At 35.2% G+C, this 27,737-nt stretch overlaps 1 protein-coding gene across 1 annotated transcript; it reads right to left on the bottom strand.

The window, feature by feature from the left end:
• Nucleotides 1-4,203: 4,203 nt before the first annotated feature.
• On the bottom strand, nt 4,204-7,496 carry LOC145106561 (transcription factor bHLH30-like). The gene is made up of 2 exons (XM_079043525.1): nt 6,614-7,496; nt 4,204-4,890 (listed from the first exon to the last, which is right to left on the bottom strand). Exons 1-2 carry the CDS (start codon nt 6,938-6,940, stop codon nt 4,462-4,464), a joined length of 756 nt encoding a protein of 251 aa, XP_078899651.1. The 5' UTR covers nt 6,941-7,496; the 3' UTR covers nt 4,204-4,461.
• Nucleotides 7,497-27,737: the final 20,241 nt, after the last annotated feature.

The following is a 27,737-nucleotide window of genomic DNA, read 5'->3' as shown; positions in this document are numbered from 1 at the left end:
ACCCAAACAACTCCAAAATCGTATCCCTAATTATCGTAGACACCTCAATGACAATCATCCCACGAATCTCCTCATCACTCGGACCCAGGTATCTCTTGGCCGCTAGTACCCAAACCTGAACCTCTGGTCATCACCATATTGAAAATATACAAAATAATGGGTCAAAATCATTTCATATTTCTCTCACATACTATACACTCACTTACTATTTCCTTAGTAGCCTTGGATTGTTTCTGATCCTCGTACGGGTCATGTGCTTCCAGTAGTATGGAGCCATACTATCTTCCACACTTATCTGTATTTGCCGTAGAAATTATCCCAAAATCCCAAGTCACTAGAGTAGGCCATTATATTAACACACACTTATACGCTCTGAATAGCTAGCACTAAACTTCCTAGATACTTGTCCTAGGATTCTCCTCAGGTGATCCTTAGCCTATCATCTAACATGTATTTCTAACAGTTCACATATCAGCAAATATATGAAAAGTATGGATATTTTAGGAGATCACTTTCCTTGTGCTTTGACTGACTGTACAGATCGCATCTTCTTTTCCATTTCCAAGTCCATTCTTTTTCAAAAAGTTTTGTAAAACAATTTCAGATCCTTAGTTTGAGTTTGGAATCTCACGATTGTTCATCCAAATCCCTCAAACCATGGCTCTGATACCAACTTGTAACGTCCCAATTTTTAGAATAAATTATACATTTTTTTAAAATAAGATAAAAGTCATTTTCATAAATCAACCATCCATAAAATCATTGTTTCAAACATAAACGCAAAAATAAATCAGAGTATCATATCATCGTGGAATCTCAAACATAAAAACTATTGATGGATGTGTACAATCATGTCTTCTCCTTCCCATGGTCTTCAGAATACCATAAATACTTAATCCACAACTGTAAGCCAAAGAAAAGTGAGTTCCCCAAAATATCACATACAACAATGATAATTATACATAACAGCAATGAGTTTGTATAACCTCGGGTCTGCATCAATCCACATCAATTGTTCTAGATTAACCTTAGGCCCGCATCAACCCATAGCAACAGGTCCTGGTTCTTAAAGTATGCAAACATACAATCAGCAACTAAGACCCTACTAGTCTAGTATACAACCATATCATAGTAACTATGACATAAGTAATGTAGTGGGAAAACTCACATGAAACTCAACCTGATATATCACCACTCAGCGAGTGACCAACATAGCTACATAACCTCCTACCTGCTAGAGGTCAGCCTCAGATCGTTACTCGGAATCCTAAGTTTAACTAAAAGTCAAACTGGTCAAAAGAAAACGGTCAAGGTCAACAGTCTGGCTAACTCATGACCGCATCGTGACAACTCAACGACAAAACAGACGCAACTGAAGCCCATCACCGCGTCGTGACCTAGCCCTCACTCTGTCATGGTGAGAGTCCAAAACAACTTAATGGATTAAGAACTTAACCTTTAATATCTGGAGCTCAAAATCTAAGATCTGATTCTTCTAATGGTCTTAATGGATAAAGTTTCCAACTTTATCCATTAGGACACCATAATAGGCCAAGTCTAAAACACTGAATCAAAAATTGTAAATATAAATGCATGATCTCAAGGTTAGTCCATGAAAGCACCTTTTCTTTATTTAACAAAGGTCCATAATTTATAAAATGCACCAAGACATTTTGGACTTCACTCAAACTCCAAGAAAATAAATATTTTAAACCAAAAACTCATAAAAGTGACATAATCTAGCTCTAATGAAATAATGGTCGAGTTAGAAGCTTTATACCTTTAAATGACCAGAAATGAGGTGAAGATGATGGATCTACATTGGAACAAAGTGTACAAGAAATAAGAAGGACCCCTTCTTCCTGCAACCTTCACAAGATGAAACTCAAACACTCAATAAACACAAATGGATGTTAGGGTTTAGGAGGAAGAGTTTCTCTGGGAATGGGGCTGCCAAATGAGGCAGCCCTAGAAGTTAAAGCCTTTAAATAAGGCCCAAAACCCGACAACTGGGCTTTAAAACTTCAGTCGCCACCGTGTTGTGGTGAGGACCCAACCACATCGTCACTTAATGACGTGTATCGCACCGTGGTCCAGTCCTTACCACGCCATGGTATGAGAAATTTCCCAAATTCACAACTTAAAATACATAACACTTGAACCTGGAATACGGATGTTACAGCTGACTTTCTGAGATATATATATATATATATATATATATATATATATATATATATATATATATATATATATATATATATATACACATAGAGAGAGAGAGAGAGAGAGAAAAAAGAGAGAGAGAGAGAGAGAGAGAGAGAGATGTGGGACTTAATTGGGTTTTTTATTTTATTTTATTTTTTTAATACTTTTAATTAAAATTAATTATAAAAATAAATAGAAATTGTATTAAAATCTTTTTATGTGGGTGGGGGATCAACCACGATAGAAATTGAAAACCACAGAGACCTCCTATAGGGTTTTTTAAACGTATGGACTCTATCCCAAATTTCGGAAAACCACTAGGATCATTTATGAGGTTTTCTCTTAATATTATTAAATAAATACATATATAAATACATTTTAAATAAAGACTTATACATATAAAAACATATATATACATATAATTATAATAAATACATATGAAAAATGTATTTATATATTTATATACCTTAAAAAAAATATTTCTAAAGTCCTTTTTCATTTAAACTTATTTATATGTGACATGTATAAATATGTTTAAATGAAAAAATAACTTTAAAAACGTTTTTTAAGGCATCAAAGTATATAAATATGTTTTTCATATGTATTATATATATATATATATATATATATATATATATATATATATATATATATATATATATATGTGTGTGTGTGTGTGTTTTTATTTAATAATATTAATAATAATGAATTTAAAAAATAATATATTTATTTGTGTTTCAATAAAATAATAATTATTATTATAATAATTATAATAAGGGTTTTTACAAAGATGTCTCAATATTATGGGCTTGGTATACGAAATAAACTCAAATTAATTTGCTATGTTTGTAATCTAGAGAAAAGTAACAATTTGCCGGTTTTTTGGACTTTTTTTATAAAAAAGAAATTAATTTATGAGTATTTTGTAAACTGATCTAAAATATTGAGACTTTTCTATAAAAAAAACCACATATTTTAAATGAGTTAATCTACATTTAATTAATTTAGTTAATAGGTTGATTAGGAAATACTTATATGGTCAATGTGACAGCCCATTTATTTAACAAATTGCATTGAGTTGGATTAAAAATATCATACCCTTTAAATAAACAAATTAGATTGTGTTGAAATCTTCAATCCAACCCAACTTAATTATTTAAATAGGGATATTTTCGGTCGGACTTGTTATGACATCTTAATGAATTTTCCAACCAACTTTTTAAATAAATGAGTTAAACTTTTGGGTAAGGGTTTATCTTTGTGCCTTTGTGGTTTATTTTCATTTCTAATCCGAGTTGGGTAAGGGTTCATCTTTGTGTCTTTGTGGTTTATTTTATTTATGAACTTATTAAAAAGTGGCCCAAGTCATTGGACCACTATAACACAATCTTTTGTCCACGTTAAAACTAACGTACTTATTCGCTTGTTTATTGCTTGATTGGCCATTTGGCCCTTGTTGTTATTTGATTTCTATATATAGACTGGTCATTTGTTAATGCATATTTTTGTTGAAAAGGTCGCGTATCCTGTTAACATAAGTAAGAGAATTTAAATGGGCTTTCCACAATCTGAAAATGTTTGTTCTCTTTTGTTTTTGCATATTTAAGTAGAAAAGATTTTATATTAAAGTTGCATTTGTTACAAAAGACAGGAGTAAATGGGACAATCTTTGAGAGATTTGTATGGACATGAACTGACTGGACAAGTTTTTAGCGCTAGTTTCCATGATTAGGATGAGAAATTCATTCACGTGTTTTGCATAGACAAGAGATCGAGAAAGGGGTCCATACCTCACAGTTTTGGGTGTCCAATGAACACTAAACTTAATACAAAGCAAGTTGTCCAAGACAATATCAAACATGGCATAAATATACATAACTCGCCATAACCTTATCTAGCATAGATACCAGGCACATAGGAAACAAACAAGAATTGGAATACCATACATTAATAGCAACCATATACTACAACTTTATATAGAAATTATACAGCACAACATTGTCTTAAGTATAAGTATCTTAATATTCATATTTCCATATATTTACATATACAAGATGCACACAAAAAGCATCATAACGCTATTGCATGATCAAGTACTACACTTTCTTGATCATTGGATATGTGAACTTATTGTATTTTAAGACCAGAAACTTCCAAAACTTTATACATATTTCATTTCCTCATGAAAACAGCATGAGAAAACTAAGAATAGGGGATTTTGTATTCAACATGGGAAAATCAAGAAGAGTAAGAAGATCATAGAGAGTACCTCCTCCTCTTGTTTGGTAGTGTTGTTCTTGGGGAATATTCAGGTGAGATTGATCCCTTCTCCATAACAGATGTAAAAGCATCACGAATAGAACTAATTATATCTTCATCCGTGGTGCCATTGCTGGTTTTGGTAAAATCGAAAACCATTTTTACATGGTCTCCTAAAGTTGACAACTCTGCCCTCTCGATTTTGACTTTGAGGGAAGAAAGAGATCGTCTTACATCAGCTAGGAGCTCGGGGCGTTTCTTGCAACAGAAAGAAGTGTGAAAAACCAAACCTCCATTGTTGAGTTTTTCAACTTTGAGTTCATCGGTGTCTTCTGGCATGAGTAAACCTTTACTTGCATGTGTTGCATTTATTTTGAGTTGTTTTACTTGGCGGATAACTTCCGCGAGTAATGTGGCTTTGTCCATCTGTTCAAAATAACATAATCTTAGTTTGTTTGTTTCTACACGAACATATGCGTTGACTTCCAGTCAAACCGGTCAAAGAAAAGTTTTCTATGGCTGTTTTTCATTATGAGATGGGGAGGGCATATACGTCTTTTGTCACATGTGGGAGATCGAGAGTGAGGAACTATCCCTTTCTGTTTTTTACCTTTGCGGTTGGGACAAACAAATAAAAATTTTGTCCCGTTGTCATTAGTCCAATCTTAAAACTAATGCACAGTTAACGTGTCTTTTATCAATGCCAAATTAGGGTTTATGGTTTTATAATAACAAACGAGATGTATATAGTTTACCAAACACGTGGCGAAAATAAGATTCCACAACTCAGCAGTATCAAACACATCAGTTCACAAAGTAATAGATTTGACTTCAAAAGTCAAAGTCAATTTGTATCATTTCTTTGGCAATGGATGGAGCAATATTCCTAATATCATGTATTTGGTATATCAAAAAACGTGGAACTAATACAGATATTCATTTACCAAAAGAGAAGAGCTTACGTTGCTTCTTTGACTACTGAGCCTCCTTGAAATATATATTTATATCAAACTACGTTCAATAATCAAATAGTTAATGAAAGTGGACTAAATATTTTACTACAATAATTGCACATATACAACATGATTTCTTTGACGTGTAGATATTAATTATAGCCTGAAAAAAGCCACCTTTTCAATAACAACTGGCATGTAATAAATAATCCATATTAGTCATCAAAACCAATTTTCAAGAACAATATTTTACATATTATTACGAAAATTGAACCTCTTGATTAGATGTAGAGTTCAAGTAGTAAAAAGATAATTATTTGCTTTAGTACGTACTTAAATCATAAAGACAAATAGAAGAACTCCATGAACACAAATCCACACCAGTTTATTATTTCTAAAGATACTTTTAACTTGAAATCTTTGGAAAAATGAAATGAAACTGTAAGTTTCACAAGACGCAAAATATTAGTAGGAAAAACGTTACAAACAACTTCATAGAGTCTTGCTTACGTTTATATAAAGATAAATTTGGCCGCCATTAAAAGTTTAATCTGATGTGACAATGACACAATTGTAAGCAATAGAGGCAGTTAAAATGATGACAATAACATTAACAACTATAGATAAGTTTCAGCTAACAAATAGATATAAAATAGCAGCGTACTTGATTTAATTTGTTTTTGCATCATAGCATCCTACTTTGAGTTATTTCTATAAACATTGTGTTTTAAGGTCTTTCTTGTTAGGGTATTGTAATTTGAAAAATATACAAAAATACATTTCACCAAAATATTATACTTTAAAAACACTATTTAGTAAAAATTGCCTTTGTATCAAGATGATATTGCAATAATTTGGTAGATTCTTTAAAGTTTCTATTTCTAAAAATGGATGCATTTTAGCTTATAACAAAAGTATTATCTATTTTTCCAAAATTAGCAATACGCCTTCCCAAAAATAGAAATGCTTCCCACGTTTAGCTTGGTGGCAAAAAGAGTCATTGCATCCAAATTTAGAAAGAAAAAAAAACCTACTTTGACCTTGAAAGATCGACATGTATCTCGATCAATGAGGAACAATATACAATAAAACCAAATCGAAAAGCACATAAATTATAGCAGAAACATCCACTTGCACATGAAGATTCACAAATTCATGATCAAAACTACAATGGAGGAAAGGGCATAGACAAAAACCTTATCATTGGAGGGTACAAGACCTCGAAGGGTGTCAAGATGAGCATTAATCCTCTCCCTTCTCCTCCTCTCAGCATCACTGTGACTCTTTAAAGCAGCCAAAGACTTCTCCTCAGAAATTAATCCTATTTTCTTTCCAATCACTTTTGGCTGAGCTTTCACAAGCTCTCCTTTTTCCTCATCCAACACCAAAGATTGAGAAGATTTAGAGAACAACCCATCAACATTCTCAAAATCCCCATTGAACCCACTTAAGTTCCCCAAGAATCTATCATCCACAATGGGTTCCAAGTTGGAAAATATATGATTCGGACTATAAAAATCCATTTTTGCAAATACCCTTTACAGCTATATGTATATATTTTGTTTTGCAATAGAGCGAGACACGAATATGTTATAACTATTTGTGCTTGTGTGTGTGTGTGTGTAATTATGATTATGAGCAATAAAGAGAAACTAAGGGCAACAAAGATGACGATCGTCTAAGGGTCGACACCTGGAGGACGGATGGTGGGTGCAAACCAGAAAGAAACCATACGGAGAGGAAATCTGATGAGTTTAACTACCGAGAGAGATGTAGATGATTGTGTGTTCATATTTTCGTCCATTAGAAGGTAAAAGACAAGAGGGTTTGGTTATAGAGAAAAGATTTTATTGAGAGAACATCCACATTTTCTTCTTGATGGTCTTGAATCTGAGCATTTCGATGTGTTGAATTGAATATCAGTTGGGGAAATCGATGATGAATTTAGTAAGAGTGGATGGTGTATCGAAGAATCTGGGAATTGGAGGACGTGTTTTTGGGAAAGCCGGAAAGAGACAAATAGGACAGATGGGTTTGAAAAGATTTGTTCAGGAAAGTTGGAGGTGAGGCATTCAGCTCTTTTCCGTCTTCGACTTATATAATGTAGGAGAAGCCAAATGAAGACGGTCCTACATACACCTAAGCAGTTGCCGACGCACAACAATAACAAGTCAAAACCCGACCTAGTTGGTAACTGAAACGGATATTTTAAGTGTTAACATGTCAAAAGATACAATGCCAAAGCTAAAAATAGCATTAGTAAAATCATTTTATTAATTATTAAATATTTTTTTTTTTCAAATTAATAACATTTTATTTATTTTAAAGTTGATAAACAATAAATTTTATCAAATAAACATTTATTATTTATTCAGAATCTTATAATGCTATTAGTGTGTGACTTGATAATCTTGTACATAATCAACAGTAAAGTTTAATGTGTTTATTCTTTGCACACAAATACACAATTCATCTGAATGTATAGTGCTAAGCATCCAGCGACACATCAATGTCCCAAGTCATGTGTGAGCTTTTTTGTGTCCGTAATCCTCCATCAAAATGTAATAGGAATATATTAAGTCGCTTTGTTACTCCATAGGTTTTCTCGAGTTAGACAAGAAATATATATATATATATATATATATATATATATATATATATATATATATATATATATATATATATATATATGTGTATGTATGTATGTATGTATGTATGTATGTATGTGTGTGTTAACTTGTAACATAATAATGCTAGATGATAAAATATTGTTATGCAATATTAGAACATACTAAAACAAATTTTCTAAATATCTAAAATATTGCATTAATTATCAATCAAAAGCTATTAGTACTAAGAATTCAAGCGTTTGATATATGACTCACATGTTTTGCTACATGCGTTAGCTTAGTAAACGAATATATAAGGTTCTGATCGATGTGAACTTTTATGATTGCAGCCTTTTCAGGCTGAGTAACCTCGAATGTAGTGATACATTTGTTCAATATGTTAGGACTTCTTGATCACTCTCCTACCTTTTCTATCAGTATATATCTAGTGTTATCGCAATGAACTTCCTCATCCATACCATTGTTGGAAAAGTTGTTAATGGCGAGTTATGCTAACAAAGAACACACTTATTGATGAACCCCTTTTATCTCTTAGTGGTGTAGGGCAGTAGTATCCCATTCAGATCACCCATCGATAGATTGATATGGATCACAAATATGTGTCCACATACCTTGATGTATCTCATGAAGAATTTCAATTACTTCTTATAGTGTGACATATCGTACTCATGGCTCCAAATACCCCTTTCTAATTTTAGAAAAGTTATCTGTCTTATATCATTTTCACAGTTTAAGTATTTTTTTCCTTGCTTTTTGCCTATTTTCCAAGACTTTTCCTATATGTAGATACCTTGTAATCAGGGTTATCAATGTTGGTTATGTGTCTGTTATTGTGAGGCTTTCATTTTCTTTAATATTTTTCCTACAACACTTCAAGCGATATCCTTTTTTAAGGTGGACAAGTGTCATTGATGCTTAAGGCGTCAACCTTTTTATTTTGTATATAGTTGTTGGACGTTAAAGTTATCTAATTCTTAGATCAATTGTTTTTATGTAGTTTTTCTTCATTTACTTCTTCTCTTGCATTGTATGACTCGTTGATTTGGTTAGTAACTAGAACCCATTTAGTATATTCTAAAAATATGATTTACATTCAACTTCTTTGATATCTTATATCCAACTACTAAAACCTAGTATTATTCCTCGCTATTAGATTTTGGAAATTGAGAGTGTATAAAGTAAGTCTATTCCTATCCTTTAAGGATGCTTAGGACACATCTTTCCCCTGATCCCTATGATCTTGAGACCCTCTCTATGTAGAGTAATTTTTGGTCTTGTTGGTGTCACTTATTGTTGGTACTTTGAATTTATTAACAAGTCAGCCAAGGCCTATGCATTGATGCTTGTTCTTGGTTTGTAAATGATATCATATTCCCTTAACTCTATAACCCATTTTTTTAGGTGTCTTGATTTTTTATTTTCAGCAATATATTTTTTATATGTTGGGTATTTTTTTATGCATATGTCATGACCCTAGAAGTACCTAAGTAACCTTTTCATAGTGTAAACCAAGTTTAAAATCAACTTTTCAAGTATAGGATAATTGATCTTTGTGTCGTGTAAGGCCTGGATAATGAAGCATGTTGGCAATTGGTTATGTTCTTTTTCTTTGATAAATACTCCACTAGTTTCTCCTTTAGCTTCTTACAAGTATACCAAAAGCAGTTATCCTGATATCATGTTAGTCATCATAGGCTCTTCCATGAGTTTCTCTTTTAGTTGTTGGAACATGTGCTAAAATTATAAGGTCTAATGAAAGTCTTTCTTGTATCTTTTTGGTGTGTTAAAGACTAAAAACACATAATTTGAGTTACACGGACTGTATAATCTGTTAGGAAAATATAACACTTTTAATCTGCACAAAAGAACAAACAGTTAATTGTCGTTGAGGCATGTGTTTAACACAATGTCCTTACAACAAATTCGTCTTATATGGTTGTTTGTTTCTAGAAGAAAAAGCAAAAACATAAGAGAGAAAGAGAAGACTGATTCATTTGGTGTGATTTAATTAGTCACGGAGATGTAATATTTATATTGTAAAAACGTAACAGGTGTTATTAAAAATCAAATTTTGTAAGGGGGCGTTTGATAGTTGTTGACTGGGTTAGAGTTGGGTTAGAAGTTCTGATTGAGTCTATATCTGACTGAGTTAATGTTGTTTGATTATTTTTCTGCCTGACTGTGATGAATGATAAAAAATGACCATAATACCCTTATGATGAAAAATAACCACAAATACATACACATACACACATAGAAACAACTATATAAACACATACACACAAATTTAAAAGATATATACAATGACAATAAATTTTAGTAATTATAATTAAAACCCACCAAAATACTAGATATCACAACTAAAAAGATAAATACATTTAACCTGAATCAGATAAATATGCACTCATGTAAACAACAAATATTTCTTCTACCCAAAAGTTGCAAAAATACAAGAATTTATAAAGATTTACACACAAAATTCTACTGATTCTTCTTTAGTTTAGAAGTTGTGAATGTGGTCTTCTTACGATCTTGGCTGGTAGTTCTTATCATAAAAAAATGTTTCTACAACCATCCCCACCACCAATCCAAGTATCCCTCCAGCAGCATGCTGCAAAATCAACAAAGGTATCATCATTACACAAATATACACACATATACACAAAAATCAAATGTAAATTAAATAACAACAACAAAACAGAATCACAATAAAAGTTTTTATGTAATTTAACAACAATTCGAGTTCGCACCATTAACAACAATTCAAAAGCTTGTTATAATAGGAGCAACATCAGCAAATCCAGACAATAGAAGCAACAATAATAAAAAATGCAATGACAGCAACAATCAAGAAACATGTGAAGAAAAAATTTCAATAATTGAAAAACAGTGCAGAAGTTGAGGAAATCGCACTTGTTGGAAGACTGGTAAAGTGGTAATGCAATTCTACACTAATCAAAGTTCAACACACACGAGAATGAGGAAAAATAAAAGATCGCAAGTGAATTCTTCAAAACTGAAATACTAATTCCAGAAAAGAATCAAGAAAATCCAACAAACCTTAATCACGAAGTTGGTCGATGCAGTTGAAGATGAAACAAATGCAAGAAAATCAACGACTGTAAAACAAGAGATAACGCTTATATATTCTTTCCAATCGATAATCAAAACCCTAGAATAATACAGTTGATCACTAACAAGGGAAAATTGAAATAGAACCTAATCGAATCATACTTGGATGGAACTGTTCAGTGGCGCAAGAAGGTGGGAAAAAGAAAGGGTTTTCCTATCGCTGGAAGGAGGCCGGATCTCAGGCGAAGTGGCGTCTGACGGAGGCGGCCGAAGGCGTATGTTGGAGGTGAGAGAAGCCGGAGCACATGTCGGTGGTGGGTCGATAGAGAAGAAGCATCGTTGGAGGTGTGATGATTGAGGGAGACGAGGAATCGTCCGTGTAAACCAGGGGCAATCAAGGAAAATGACCCGGTCAATTAATTTTTTTTCAGGACTCGGTAAGTGATGGGTAAGAGATTGGCTGACCAAGTAAGTGGCTTATTGCTGTTATCAAACGCATTGACCGGACCGGGTTAGTCAAAAAGCTCTGACCGGACCGGGTCAGTAGTAAATCAAACAACCCTATATTCGTACCCACATGACGCACGCTCGTACATAATTTCAGTGAAGCCAAGCGAAATTGGCTCGTATTTGCAACCCTTTGCATGTGCATACAAGAGAGAACATTGGTTCTATAAGACTCACAAGGATAAGAAACCCTTGTAGTTATATACTTATTTCTTTTTCTTTCTCCCACCTATGTTGGATGGAACAAAACTCAATTAACTCATTTGTTAATCTCTTTCAACTACCTCACTTTGACAAGTAATTTCGCATTCATTTTTAATCTGTTTTGGATGTGTGATAATGTATCACGGAGGAGAACATGAACATATAATTTGTCCATTTTGATTACATTAAGAGTTCTAAATATGTGCTCAAAAATAGGGAAAACTCATTTTTGGAAATTGGTGAACCTAATTTTCCAACATAATCCATTACACGGACCGTGTTTTGAAGAAGAAATTATGAGCATCACACGCATGAAAGCTAACCACAATCAAGTTACATCGACCATTTAAACATTACACAAAACGTGTTTTTGGTACATTTTCTCATTATAGCATCATACTTAATCAAACCGACTCGAGACACGCTTTTGACATTCCATGGAACGTGTCACCATAAAATAGATTGTGTTTTCACTCCAAGTAAATAAAACCCTTAGCCTTCATGTTTTCACCCTAACTAGATCTCCTAGTTGTTCAGTAGGGACTCGGAGGAGATTTTACAAAACCGCATGTATGGTAATTATTGTCTAGCTTCATGTTATCTTTTTAATAAATTCAGTTTATATATATATATATATATATATATATATATATATATATATATATATATATATATATATAATACATGAGTAAAAAAAATTGTTTGACTAACGTAAACAAATGAAAAAGCATCGTTATTTTATAACACCGGCGAACACCATTGATTAATCAACCATTTTTGTCAACAAAATGTTTTACATTTAATATTCAAAAATATTTCAGTGAATTGACCAACTATAATACTATATCATCGTTCTTTGCAAGGTTGATAATTCATTAATACTACTTCAATTGTTTTAAAAAGTAAACGTTTATTTAATTATGTCATCATCATCATATTTATTAATTATTGAAATATTTAGATCTAAACCAATGCCAAAAGATTAAGTTTATTGAGGGCAACGTTCCAAATTACCTTTACATCTCAACCGCCGTGTGTTGACATTGAGACTAAAAACAATTATATATTTATGAACCCCTAATCCAACATTTCTTCACATAATTTATTAAGTGGACTTTTTTAAAGTGAAAAAAAAAACCTTTTCATGCTGTTTATTTGTCTCTTTTAATAACCAAAATATAAAATAGATCAATGTTTTTTTTTTTTTTTTTGAAACGGCAAATAATTATATATTTTTTCATCTCTTTGGGATTGAACCCAAGACTTTCTAGTTAGTTGTTAGTTTAAACCACCATGTTAACCAAGTGGGTTAGCCCCAACTTGTAAAATAGATCAATGTACTAGTAGTATATCTGCATCAAATTGCTGGTATATATGTACCAGTTGTATGGAATTCTTTTCGTGAGTTAAGAGTATTTTGTTAAACCTATATTGTACAATGGCTCCTTCAAGCTTTTGTAAAAGGTGGATGGATATGATGTAACATCCCAAAAATACCAAGAAATTTTTTTTATTAAGTCAAACCTACTCATTCATTATACCAAAAGATGATCAGAGTAAAGTATTCTCAAAATATCAAAGTAAAATCATAAATAATCCTTGCGGAATAATCTCCAGGGAATGCAGTGCAATCAAGCTGGACCCTTCCTTTTGAAATTAAAAGTACCTGAAAACATTTTAAACATAAACTGGAAGCACAAAGTTTAGTGAGTTCAAAATACCACATACCATATATATACAAATATAACAGCACGTGGCTGTGTCGGGTCCGTATCAACCCCGAGTCCATAATGACTCTATGTAACAACTTGTAGCTATGTCGGGTCCGTATCAACCCCGAGTCCATAGTGATTCTATATAACAGCTTGTAGTTGTGTTGGGTCCGTATTAACCCCCAGGTCCGTATCAACCCCCGGGTCCGTTTCACCCCACATACATAAACATACAAACATATAAGCATGAGTCACAAAGACAACAAGAACATACAGGCATATCAACAAGTGTCACAAAAACAACCATCATCCTACAAACATGATCCAGGGGGCGGCACTGGTGCCTTCGACCCACGAGTACATTGAAGTGACTCACATGAACTACTCAACAGAAGCTCACAACTACATCAGCAACAGATCAACCAACCCAAGCTTCCTAAAGTTAAACCGATACCAGACCTTATTCAAATACTCCATGCTACCCAAGGTTAACCAAAAGTCAAATGGTCAAGAATTCAACGGTCAAAGTCAATCCAGTTGACACCCGCATCGTGGCCAACCCATGTCCACGTCGTGGCTACGCAATTCAGTCCCGATCAAAATCTGCTACCACGCCGTTGTAGACATGCCACCACATCGTAGGCATGTCCAGACAAAATGAATGCGATAAGTCCCGCCACCATGTCGTGGCCTTCCTTGGTCACGCCGTACTCCTTAGTTTAAAAGCTTTTCTTAAAAAAAAGAGCTTAATTCATAACGACCAAAGCTAAAACATCATATCTGATTCCAAATGGCTTCATGATGGATAAATTTTCCAACTTTATCCATTAAGATGGTCCAAACCACCAAGATCTAGACTTTAAGTCTTAAAAGGACCCAAAAATGCATCTTTCTCAACTTAATCCATTAAGTCCAAGTCTCCTACCTACATATCTGAATCAACAAGATGTCTAGATGGATAAAGTTTCCAACTTTATCCATAATAATGACACAATCCTTCAAGAGCTAAACTTTATCGCACCAAAATGACCTAAAGGACCAAGATAACTTGCATGGCTAAAAAGGAAGGCAAAAGATCATAACTTTCCTAGTCCATGAGGTCCAAGAAACACTCCAAATTGATAAAAAGGTGTAGGAGTACACTCAACTCCAAGATCACTCATAAAATTGAGCAGAAGTGCCAAAAATCACATATGAAGAGATCTAAAGAACTAAAGAGCAAGATTGGAACTTTATACTTACAATAGTCCAGAAATGTTATGCCTTTGATGGATCTGTAACATACACATTTATAACCATGTATAATTATCGTGTTTTATAAGCTTGATGGCTTAAAAGTGAATATTATTGAATATTATATGATTTTGAGTGTTGAGTTCTAACAAGATAATTTTATGAGACTTGAAGTAAAATTATGTTTAGAATCATTCGAGAAGTCTTGGAAGTCTTATGAGATTCCATTCAAAAGTCAATTATCAAAATTAACAAAAATATAAAGTTGGAAATAAGTAAAAATAATGTTATTGAAAGTTGTAGATTATCTCGTTAGAAACATTTAGGCGAAAACCTCACTAAAATTCGAGTTATAATTAAGAAGTTATGACTTATTGAAGTTTCGCGACAGAACCGGCATGACGCTATATGATGTAAAAAGTGAGTTTACGATAAACTACTTTTTTAGCCTTTGTGATCTGAATGAAAGTCGTAGTATTCGTTAAACTGGGAACCTTTATAAAAAGAACGTCCAAATCTAACTTCGTATGACGAAGTTATGATTTTTCTAAGATTCGGCATAGTAGTACACAGCCCAAAACTCGAAATAAAGATCGAGTGATTTTTAGCCAACACAACCTAAACGAGGATCGAGGATCTCGTCAATAGTAGTACAACGGTAAAAAGACAGACGAAAAAGGACATCGGATGAAGAATTTATGAATTTTTAGCCGACCTTTCCTGTCCCGGCCTGTTAAAAATATAACTTTAAAAATAAAGTCAAAGTTAGCCGACGAAGTCTAAAAGAAATTTGTAGAGCATAACTTCACCTACGCGTGGATATAAATAACGTCAAAAATGGAGTTTGTATGCGAAAGTTACGAATTTTTGAAGTTTTGGGCACAAACTTCGAGGCTGGTCCGAAGGAGTACACCCAACGTACTCGTGTAGGGTGCTCCGTAGCCCGTCACCCTCCCTACTTCTTCGCATGACTGCCACGTGCCGTAGCCTTGATGCGTCCGAGTTGATCCACTTCGTACGCCCAGCGTACGAAGTTACGCCCAACGAAGAGGTCTGCGAGGTAGTACGCCCCGCATACCGGAGAATTACGCCCAACGTAATGCGAGCCCTCGGACTACTATAAATAGTAGGCGATACCTTCCGAATTTTGTTTACAATTTTAACACTTTCACACCCTCTTTCTTCTCTAAAATTACCCTAACACCCCCCAAAGCCTAGGAATCATCCCCGACACCCGAAGCAAGTCCCGACGCACTGAAGATCCGAGAAAATAATCTTTTCAAGTTGAAACTCTGCCCGCGCAAGGCCCGATTTTCAACAAAAATCCCCGGTTTCGTCAAAGAAAGTCGTTTTTAGAGACGAAGTGCTGCCCAAATCAGCATTTTATCATTTTGTTATTTCACGGTGAGTTTAATATAGGGACAATTGTATGTTATGTGTTATATATGCAATGTGCTTTCCCATACTATGATAATGGAGCTATACCTTTGACCATGAAGTGAATGATTAAGCATCACTTTTTTATTGGTATGTAGCCTTTGGCCATGTAGAGCATGTCTCGTATCACTTTGGTATTGGCTTTGTGCCTTTGGCCATGTAGAGAATGACTCGTATCACTTTGGTATTGGCAGAATGCTAGGTAGGGTTAAAAGTCTGTATATTCTAGCAAATTGATAATCAGAAATCGTTTATTTTCTATGTCATTTGGGCTGAAGTCTTATTGATATATATCATGTTGAAATTGTTGTATTTCATTGATTGTAAATCTTTGAATCGGATTATTAGTTGATATGGAAAGTCTGTCATATGATACTCATCTGCCTTTGTTGTTCTTTGTCCCTCTTTGCTTCTGTCATATTGATATATATATATATATATATATATATATATATATATATATGGCATAACATTATATTGTAACTGTTATTGAACTCACTAAGCGTCACCCGCTTATCCCTCTCAGTGTTTAACTATTGTAGGTGATAAGCATCCAGTATAGTTATGTACTGTAAGAAGATGTAGAATAGTTAATATTATCACTTTTGTACTTAGTCTATAAGTTCCTGGGAAGTTATGTAATATATAAAACTTTGTAAAAATCTTAAGAGTTGGTTTGTATCCAGACTTTTGTAAATTATATTATGAATATGCATGTAGCATGTTTGGAGTAATAATGTTAAGTATGAAAGGGGTCTTACAGGATCCATGCTTGAAGCATCATTCCTTGCAACCAAAAGATCTTCCTTAATCTTTGTGCTTCATCAAAATATCATAAAAAGCATCCAAAAGAGGAGAGATGAGAGAAGAGGGGCTTAAATCTTGAAGTTGGAGGCCAGGGTTTCTCCCAAGGGGTCTTAGATGTGGTGGAGGCAGATAAAATGCCCAAAAAAGTGAAACATTAAGCTGAAATACGTTGAAAACCCTAAAATCATGGGCTTAGGCCTGACAGATCACCACCTCGTGGTCCCGACTCACCACTTTGTGGTGACCACCACCTCATGGTTCTGTCTCACCACTCTGTGGTGACGGTTTTCGCCCAAATCCATTCCAGCTTCAAACAATCATAACTTCTTCGTTTCAACTCCGTATTCGGCGATCTTTATATCCACAGTAAGGTATTGACGAGTCTCACACTTCTATATAGCTAATTTTGGCTTAACACATGCCGAACTAAAAACCATAATCCATAAAGAAAGGTCGAAACATCATTTTTCCTACTTTCCCCTTTGACTCCAAAACAAAAACCAAGGCTTAGATCACATAACCAATATTATCAACATCGAATATATTGAAGTGACTATTTGAGTTAATGTAAAATAGTTGTTAGTTACTAAATAACAAACCAACAATGTACCTACCATGGAACAAAAATATTACATTAGTAATGTGGTTGTTAATTACTAAATAATTGTAACGTCCCATTTTCAGAGGCAAAATTTTCATTTTTAAATAAGGTAAAATCACCATTTACATAAAACCCAAGTTATGAAAACTCGTTTGTTCCAAAATACAGTTGTTTGATGATCTGAGTAATATAAATAATGTGGAATCTCCATTGTTTTTTATTAGTGTATACCGTTATGCCTTCGCCTTCCCACCATCACCAGTGGTACCTGAAAAACATTAAATCCACAACTGTAAGCCAAAGCATAGTAAGTTCCCCTTAAATACTACACACCACAATACATATACAATGCGTGTACACATGAGCCTTCAGTCTGTCTGGCCCGGGTATGTTGGCCTACAACACAAAACAGGACCGCCTCAACTCACCACCTAATATGTCGGCATATAGATCAAACAAACAACCAAAGAAACACATAAGCACATGAAAATATCTATACTAGACTATCTGTCTAATAGTCATCTACCACATACAGGGTATCATACAACACTCTACGTCACCACTAGCAGATCATTAATGAATACATAGCTATATGGAATCATAGGTGAGATAGAAAGTCGAGCAGGTGATCTTACTCTAGAGCCACAACTAAACAAGGAATAGGAAAGAAAGCCTAGATCAAGAGTTCTCAAGCTATCCTACGTGACTGCATACAACCCCTATGGCACTCAACTAGACGATCATCGACCCCTGGTACTCTAAAAAGCATACCACTACTCATATATCCTAACATACAAGGATATATAACATAACACGTAGTATAGTGAGGAAACTCACCTGAATCGAAGACCCAAGGAAACACAGTAGTGCCCTCACTCCCTGCACTGATCACTACCATGAACCGGTTGGCACCAAATACAGATAAATCCTTAATCAATAACCAATGTCCTTCAAGTTTGGCTCAAATTCAAACTAGTCAAAAGCCAATGGTCAACACTCTCCACGACGTGGAGACCTCTTGGCCACGTCGTGGATACATCAAGATAAAATAGTCGCGAAGCAGAGAACCACCACATTGTGGCAAGCCCATTGTCACATTGTGGAAATTGGAAGATTGCCATATTCTTCATTAATAGATCCTTACAAATCTAAACCCATTAAATTTAGATCTAGTCCTTTCCAATGACTTAATGGATAAACTTTCTAACTTTATCCATTAGGACTCCACCACAACGCAAGATCTACAATTCTAAGTCCAGTAAGTCCATAACGAGGCCAAATCCTGAACATGGACACAAAGTAGCTCCAACCATGGCTCTTTTATCAATTACCAGAAGCCTGGAGACCAAAAAGGATCATAACAAGCTCTGGAGTTCCTCAAACTCCAAGAGCATCTATGGAAGGGACCAAAACCACCCAAAATGATCCCAAACTTCAATCAGAAGAGAATGATGGATCCAATTTAGCTCCTTACTTCATTGCACTAATGTGAACTTCATTTTCCCTTATGCTTCACCACAATCCAAAGAATAAGCTCCAAATCAAGAAGATATCCATTCAAACATCCATGGAGGCTAGAGTTTCGTGATGATGGGTTGGAGGTTGAAGAAGATGTCATAATCTTTGTGATTAGGTGCTTAAGTATGGAAGAAACCTTAAAACATCATGGGCTTTGGTGGCAGCTGCTACCGCATCGTGGAAATCCTTTTGCCACATTGTGGCGGCCATCAGATACGTGTTTCATGCATTTGGAATGCAACATTGTGGTGCTCCATTCACCACGTTGTGGCACTATATTTTTCCCAAAAATCTTAACTTTCATTCCTTCAAGTCCTAAACTGATCCATCCTAGAAAACGGGTGTTACAATTCTCCCCCACTTAAATTAGATTTCGTCATTGAAATAAATTCTTAAAATTTTTATTTATATCCACTATGATGCTCTCACGGTTATTATAATCCCACTCCAATTGCACTGGCCGGAACAACTCTCTTGCTATGGTTTGCAGTTCCCATCTCAAAGCCTTCCTGAACAAAAGCAAAGTCTATTTATGGACTAGACGCCTTACAATCCATCTCTTGACTATTGCAACACTGGATCGATGCCCTACCCAGACGACCATTTCTGAAACTCTTTCCAATTAAATCTTCTAGCGAAAACATGCGCCCTGTCGGAGAAACGACAAATAACTCCATCGCGACAAACTCACTCCCTAACCATAACTTGAAGACCCCAAGGTTCTGCTTTACAATCTTGTGAACAGTTCCACCTTATCATCAACCATGTTGACCGAAATTCACAGGTTTGATCTCACCAAAATCTCCATGGCCTCGCGTCATCCTACTGATAAACTGGATTATGGAACCCGCGGCCGATGACCGTCATTGATAACCTCACATACAACACTCTAGCAAAGATCTATACGGAAACCCAACAAATGTATACTAAAATAGATTATATACCTACGCGGCTCTAAAAGCCCAGAACCGCTAACCACTAACAACTCTCGGGATTACCCCCAATCCGCCAACCAGTAACAACCCTCGGGCTTACCCCCGATCCGCCAACCACTAACAGATTTCAGGCTTACCCCCGATCCACCAAACACTAACAACTCTCGGGATTACCCCCAATCTTCCTGTTGTACTAGGTGTCTAAGCCCATAACTATAATTGGTATGTACTTGACCCGAGAGTAGCATGGTCTATTTGGGTTGCATGGCACCAGAACAATTTGTGAGGATGGACTTTTGAGAAGAGGAAATTCATGATTTATTAATATATTATAAGTTCTAATATATTAATATGAAATCATATTATTTAATTAGTATTGATCAATAATTAATTTGGAATTAATTTTGTGATCAAAAGAGACTAATTAAATATAAGGGGTTGATTTGGTAAAATCATTCATTCTTATGGTGTGGGCCAATGATCCATGATTCCTTAGGTTGGGCTAATCGCATGTGACAACCCATGGATGATCCATGGAGGTTTAAACCCATGGAGCCTAAGTAATATGGAAGGTCATGAACATTAGGGTTTACATGGTGTAACCCTAGTTTTTCCACACTATATAAGAAACCTATTAGCTCCTAAAATTGGTACCCTAGGGTTCTTGGAAGAGATATTGCTGATTTTTTAGTGCAAGTATTCTCTCTCAAGTCCTCCATTATTGGTGGTGGTGTGTGATTCCATTTGAGGTGCAACACTTGGAGCACTAAGTTCTTAAAGGCCAAAACTCAAGAAGTTCTACAATCTACAACAAAGAGGTAACTCTATAACTCCCTTTTATGTTGATTATATCATTTTGTATGTTAGATGTAGGCTTAATGCTTTGGAAACAATATTGCATGTATAAGTAGAGAAAACATAGATCCAAAGCATTTAGGGTTGTATGTGCACCATAGGATGTTGTCGTATACAAAAACCCATCAGTGGTATTAGAGCCTAGGGTTGTTTTCTATTATACTTGATGCTTATTGGTTTTTAAAGTTGAAAAAATCGAATTTTTTTGCATCTAACTGATGGACTCGCCGAGTCCACTGGATGACTCGCCGAGTCCAGTCAGAAACAGCCCAACTCGGCGAGTCCAGTTCATGTACTCGACGAGTTGGTGCCCCTGTGTGCAGATTTTCGAGTTTTTTTGGTCTGTTTTGGATTAGAATCATTACCACAAAATGTTTTAGTTCATAAAATTTGATTTTGTTGTTATGGTAATGATGATTCTCATCCAATTAATATATAATTGTCAAAGTTTCAAGACTTGTATTAGTTTATATGATTAGGCTAATTTCTTGAAATTTGTTTGATATGAATTATCTTGACTTATGAGTTTAATCTAGATCATAGACAAATTGTTTGATTTTGTTAGTTAGAATATTTGATCTAAATGTTTTGATGAAATCCATAACTTGTCCTCAAGTTATGGAAAGTGAAAAGTCTTTTTTTTAAATATCATCTTAAATGGTTTTAAGTCTTCCATAACTTGTCCTCAAGTTATGGAACTTGAAAGGTCTTTCATAAATATTTTTTTTATGAACTCCATAACTTATCCTCAAGTTATGGAATTCAAGAGTCCTTTTCATAAAACCTTTATTAAACTCATAAGTTATGAAAATCCAAGAGTTTTGACAAGTTTCAAAACTTGCCCTCAAGTTTTGGAATTTGTAAAGTTTCACTTTTGAATACTTTAGTTCCAAACCCTAGAGTTTTAAAAGTTAAAATTCAACCCTTATACTATTATAATATTATAGGTTTAATATTTATATATATGTATAAGAAGAAAGTCAGTCTTACCGTTAGTAGGCCTCATTCACAAAGCCGGTCTATAAGGGGGTATGTAACGCCTGTGTTTCAGGGCTAAGTAGTAGTAGATGATGTAATAGTCTAGGTCAACTATTGTAACTCTTTTTGAAGTAATAAAGATGAAATATTTGAGTATTATGTGAATTATGTGAATTTATATGTTTATTATTTATTTATAAATGTATAATAAATAAATGATAAAAGTAAGCGTCAAAAGTAAAGTGTTAAATAAACCCGATATCTCTACATAAAGTTGTAGTGGTCGAAACAAGGATTTCGAGGATATAAAGAACGCCTAAATCTGAGTTATAACGAATAAGTTATGACCCGTTGAAGTTTCGCGACGGAACCGGCACGACACCGGGAAGCGTAAATAGTGAATTTACGATAGAGCAACTTTTAGCCTTAGCGATCTAAACGAAAGTCGTAGAAAACGTTAAACCGAGAGCGTCCATAAAAAGAACGCCCAAATCTGACTTCGTATGAAGAAGTTATGATTTTTCGAAGTTTCGGCTTAGCAGTGTACAGCCCGAAGTTCGAATATTAGATCGAGCGGTTTTTAGCCAACACAACCTAAACAAGAATCGAAGATCTCGTTAATAGTAGCATAACGATCAAAAGACAGACGAAAATGGATGTCGGATGAAGAAGTTATGACTTTTTAACGGACCAATCCTGTCCCGGCCTGTTAAAAATATAACTTTTAAAATAAAGTCAAAATTAGCCGACGGAGTCTAAACGAAAGTTGTAGAGTATGTTCCCGCCTACACGTGGATATAAAGAACGTTGAAAACGGAGCTCTTATGCGAAAGATACGAATTTTTGAAGTCGGAATGAGAAAATGTGAAATTTGCGAGGGGATGATGACGTGGCTCGATATGGGCCGCCGCTTGCTGAGCACGGACTCGCTTCGGATGGGTGACAGCTGGCTCGCTACGCAGTGCGTACAAGAACGAACGCCCCACGTTCGGATTTACTTGGCTTCGGAAGGTCCACGTCAGACCAGGGAGGCTCGGACACGTGACAGTACGAACGCGCAGCGTAGATCAGGAGCGCCCCGCGTCCGAGGAACACCCAACGTAGATCCGAGGAGCGCAGTGCGTAGCCAGCAGCCTCGCGGCTATAAAAGGGTTGCGAGGGCCAGCCATTTTTCTCACCAATTCACTTCTACTTTCTCTCTCTACTTTCTCTCACTACCCCCCTAACCCCCCCTAAGCCTAGGTAAACCCCCTAGCACCCGAAGGAAGCCCCGAGGCTCCCGGAGTCTCGAGAAAAAGAGTCTTTCGGTTCGGAAACGCTGCTCCAAGCAAAGCCCGGTTTTCTATAAAACTCGTTGTAAGTGAGCTACGCCTACGCTATTTTTAATATAGCTTCTATTTAATTATAGTAACATTATTAGGACCTTAAAATAATTATTTGGGCTATTATTATGAGTTATATAGAGTGTTGTTTAACGCTTATATAATAGTAATAATAGCTAGACTATTAATTAGTCGATGTTAACGTTAGACTAAACCCTAGTGGTATTGATACTAGGTTTTGTCAAAGGAAAATTGTTTTGAGATAACGAAGTGATGTCCGAGTACCGAGTCACCACCTAATCAAGTGAGTGCATAGTTACTTTCATCTTACACATAGATATGAAGTATTTTATATAAATTACGTGCTACGTGTGCATATTATCTGTACACTTGCTATCTATGTTGGATGAATGATTTTATACATGTTTTAAATGATTTAAACTGTATATGTATTTTATATCTACAAAATGTGTTGGGTAAAACATGGGTAGATGTAATAGTTGCTGTGTGACAAAATAAAATAATGAGAGGCCTCGTTATAGATGTTATTGATGTTCCAGTCATCTAGCGGAGTATAGATGACAACCATGGACTATTCTAGACAGTCCAGTGGAACGCTAGCAGGATCGCAACCTGTAGGTGTTTATTTGAACTGTGTGCTCACCAGCAGTACTCCATCCCCCACATGGTTGCCTTATTTGACATGAATTGCTAAGGAACCCCCGAAGCATGTGTTGTCACCCCGATGAAAGTCCTTAGACTAGGTCCCTTGTGTTAGATGTTTTAGGAACGTAAAGTGAGGATAACGGGAAGGGGTAATCGGGTTTGATTGGTTTGATAAAGTTAATAAACTTATTTATTGTGGGTTGAAAACCCTATGTGCTCACCAAGCTCCCAAGCCTGACCCACTCAATTTTTTGTATTACAGGTAGTGGCGCATGAGCATAGATGTTTGGATGAGAGATAAGGGATTATAGGCCTGTAAATACGAAATAATGTAGTAAGTCTTATGTTGTACTGTTTATGCTTTTGATCTGTATCGAACATGACATCCCAAGTCTTTTAATGAAATGCATTTCTATGGAAATGCTTTGATAAATCTTTATCAAATTTTGTTTTGGGAACAAATTCTGCAACTCTTTTATTTAAATTATTACTCTGATTTTTAAACAAAGCATAAACAAATCGGTCTTTTCTGACCGTGAAAATGTGGATGTCATAGTTGGTATCAGAGCATTAGTTTAAGCGAACTAGGAATTTGTAGGATTTCTATACTTAAACTTAGAATGCCAAGCGATGATTGTGAGGTGTGAGCACTAGCTTATTTTAGGAATTGTGCCTAAAATGCTTTTATGTGCTAAATGATTTGTGCCAAATATGCTGTTATTTGTTCGGATCTATGGTCTGTTGCCGACCGGATCTGGAAACCTTATGTGTTTAGGATTCTAAACGTACGACTACGATATTAGAACTAACATGTAAACGTTTCAGAGTGATAAGGACGGTTTAAACGACTATCCTAAATAAAGATCTAATTCACCTTATTCGGTGTATAGATCAAAATGGAAAGAACCCGCAGTGGAGCCGACAATGCAAATGGGAACAGAAACCAACCTCCAGTGATTGAGAAAATACCGGTTGTGGTAGCCGTTGTTGCGCCAATAATGATGGCCGGTGTCACACCCCAAAACCGAGAACGGTGGAATACGTTCTGGGGTAGAGGACGTCATGTACAGTATCATCACAAAGCATAATAGTAAAGACAAGCAACAACATCCATTGCATTAATATAATAATTGTAATACAAGCGTGTTGTGTACAGTTTGTTAGACACCAAAAGTATAATCAAAATAAATAGGAGTCTTGTATATGCTCCATCTTCTCAAAAGCTGCATCTGTACCTGTCTACTGATGACCTGAGAATACAAGTTATTTTGAAAGCGAGTATCAGCATAAAGCTGGTGAGTTCATAAGTATTTAGTGTCATTGCTTGTATAAAAATGTTTACAACAATGTGGTATAATAACTAGTTTCAATGTTTGAAAATAGTATACTCCCTAGAAAACCCTATGTTTTCCAGTAAAAAGTAGCCTTCTACCAAGACTCAATTGTTTGTATATTTGCTCTTTCATAAATGTAGAGTTTTTCCAAGTGAAACTATTATTATGAAAATATAGTTTTTGACCTCATTAATGTAAAGAAATGGGAAAATAATGTTTTACCCCAGCAGTGTCACTGCCGGCTGAATGTAATGAAAATGCAGACTCCAGGTGGTATTAAATGTACAATACACCTCGGGGAGTCCGTTTTGCCTTTAATTCTTAAAGTGCTAATTAAAGGTCTGAATGTGAACTCGTATGTAACCATGCTGATTGACGATCAAATAACTGATGACCCTCCAGGTCACACGTAGTATGGTGACATTTTGTCACCCCTGGGCCTAGTCGGCTCGGACTGTAGCTAGCAGTCAGGATGTGGGAGTGTCTGTCCCGTATAGATCTATACACATAATGCCCGCTCTCCCTCCAGGAGACTCTGGTTACACGGTGATAGCACAGTGAAGTGTCGTATCGAGGAGTAGTATGTCACATTCTGTTTTAGTATATTCTCTTGTATATTGTATAATGTATTTTCTGGTATAATGTATAGAGTGTTCTCTTGGATAGCATATAGTATTCTCTTTGTATAGTATTTATCATGTATTGACTCATAATTGTACTGACTCGGGTAGATGTCATTGTAATAGGAGTAATGAGTAATATTCCTTAACTATACCTATTATAGTTAAATAGTAAGGTTGGTTGCATGCCTTTGATACACAAGGTACTGAACTGAAGTGAAGACTTTTATATCCAACACAAATATATATGATATATAACTAAGAATTCAATGACAGTCGGACAAATAACAGAATACCCTAAGTCCACAACCAAACAAGGAACATGAAATAAAGTGAGCTATCAGTCCTAAGTCCTTCAAGTCTTACTTATATAAATATATTAGTATAGATATGGTTTTGAAGATAAAACAAATTTAAAAGAGTTTGAAAACAGTTTTAGCATTTAAAGAATTTGATAAAAGGTTTGAAACACTTGAAAACCCAAAGTTTGATGGAAATCTGAAAGTAGCAATGAATTATGTAGTCTGTTCTAGTTATTAATCACAAGTGATTGATACAATAACTATAACAGTTCAACTTGTATTCCCCCCCCCCCAATAAATGCATTTAAAATCGTTTAAAAGGTTGATTTAAGGGTATGAACTCACCTGTAGTGAGTGGGTTTGATGGAAGTACCGGGTAGGATGCTAGGTGTCAAGTGAGGACTTGAGCACACACACGGATCCTATGTAACATGTAGTGATACATAAATATATCTAATTTGTTATTTAATCACTAATTAATCAAGTAAAGACACTCTAATGCATGAAAACACTTTGCTTCAAGTGCTAGGAGTGCTAAGGGTTGCATCTAAGGAGAGTATGGCCTCACTATGGAGTTTACACCTCAAATGGTAGCCCCTATGTGTGTTTACGGTTTCTGGACCATTTCCCCCATGATTTTACGGCCGTAAACTCATGGGAATGGTGCATTTGTGTGTTTTAGGGTCTCATGCTTCACAAAGAAGTGTCCTAGGGTTGAATCAAAGGCCTAGGAAGTGGTTAGGGCTCGAAATGGCACACTTTTGGAGTTTACGGTCCTTGGACCACTCCTTGGGAGGTTACGGTCGTAAACACTTGGGTTTACTGTCATAAACCCATGAGTTTACGGCCGTAAACTCCTGTATTCCTCAATCTTTTCGTGTTTTGTGGTTCTTAGTTCATGCATGCCAATTTCTAGTCTTTTGTTCAAGCATTTGAAGGTGTTAGGGGCATCAAAACACCCTTTGGGGGTGTTTACGGTTTTGGGAGATCCCCAAACCATAAACACATGTGTTCTTGAGATTTTGGATGATTTTCCATGGATTAACAAGTATACTAAGCCAATAACTAGCTAGAAGGAGTATACTTACTTATATGAAGCTTGTAAGAGTGTTTAGGACTCAAAAACACTAGTGTGTGTTCTTGGTGTTTTGAAGAACACTTGAAGATCTAAGCAAAAACCAAGAATCCATGGATGAAATGATGTATAAACACTAGATTAAGTGTTGTATGAAAGAATCTAGGAAGGAAAACTTACACTTTTGGCGGATTTGGAAGAATGAACTTATGATACTTGAGAGAAAAACTTGGTGTTCTTGAGGTGGGAAGTGGAGAATGAGGAAAAAGTGTGTAAACTCATGCTATATGCATGAGTTTTCGGGAAAATGGTGTTTACGGCCCAAACACCACTTGTTTGGCCGTAAACTCCTAGCTAATGTGTTGATTGTTTTGTTTGCTACACACCACTAATAACGTCACTTCCTTTTATTTAATCGTTTGACAAAAAATAAAATAAAACACCCAAACGGACTTAAATCCGACCAAAAATGTACTGAAATGTTTTTGAATATTATATGAAGTGTTTAACGG

The sequence above is a fragment of the Lactuca virosa genome, chromosome 4 (genome assembly GCF_052849685.1).
Source record: "Lactuca virosa cultivar CGN04683 chromosome 4, Lactuca_virosa_CGN04683_v6, whole genome shotgun sequence".
Classification (NCBI taxonomy): domain Eukaryota; kingdom Viridiplantae; phylum Streptophyta; class Magnoliopsida; order Asterales; family Asteraceae; genus Lactuca; species Lactuca virosa.
Note: the sequence above shows the minus strand (reverse complement) of the source record. Positions and strands in the feature narration are given on the sequence as shown.

Excerpts from the sequence above, each read along its gene's own strand:
- LOC145106561 (XM_079043525.1), bottom strand. The coding sequence starts at position 6,940 with ATGGATTTTTATAGTCCGAATCATATATTTTCCAACTTGGAACCCATT. Across the intron at positions 4,891-6,613 it reads TTGTACCCTCCAATGATAAG|ATGGACAAAGCCACATTACT; the intron begins GTTTTTGTCTAT and ends TATTTTGAACAG.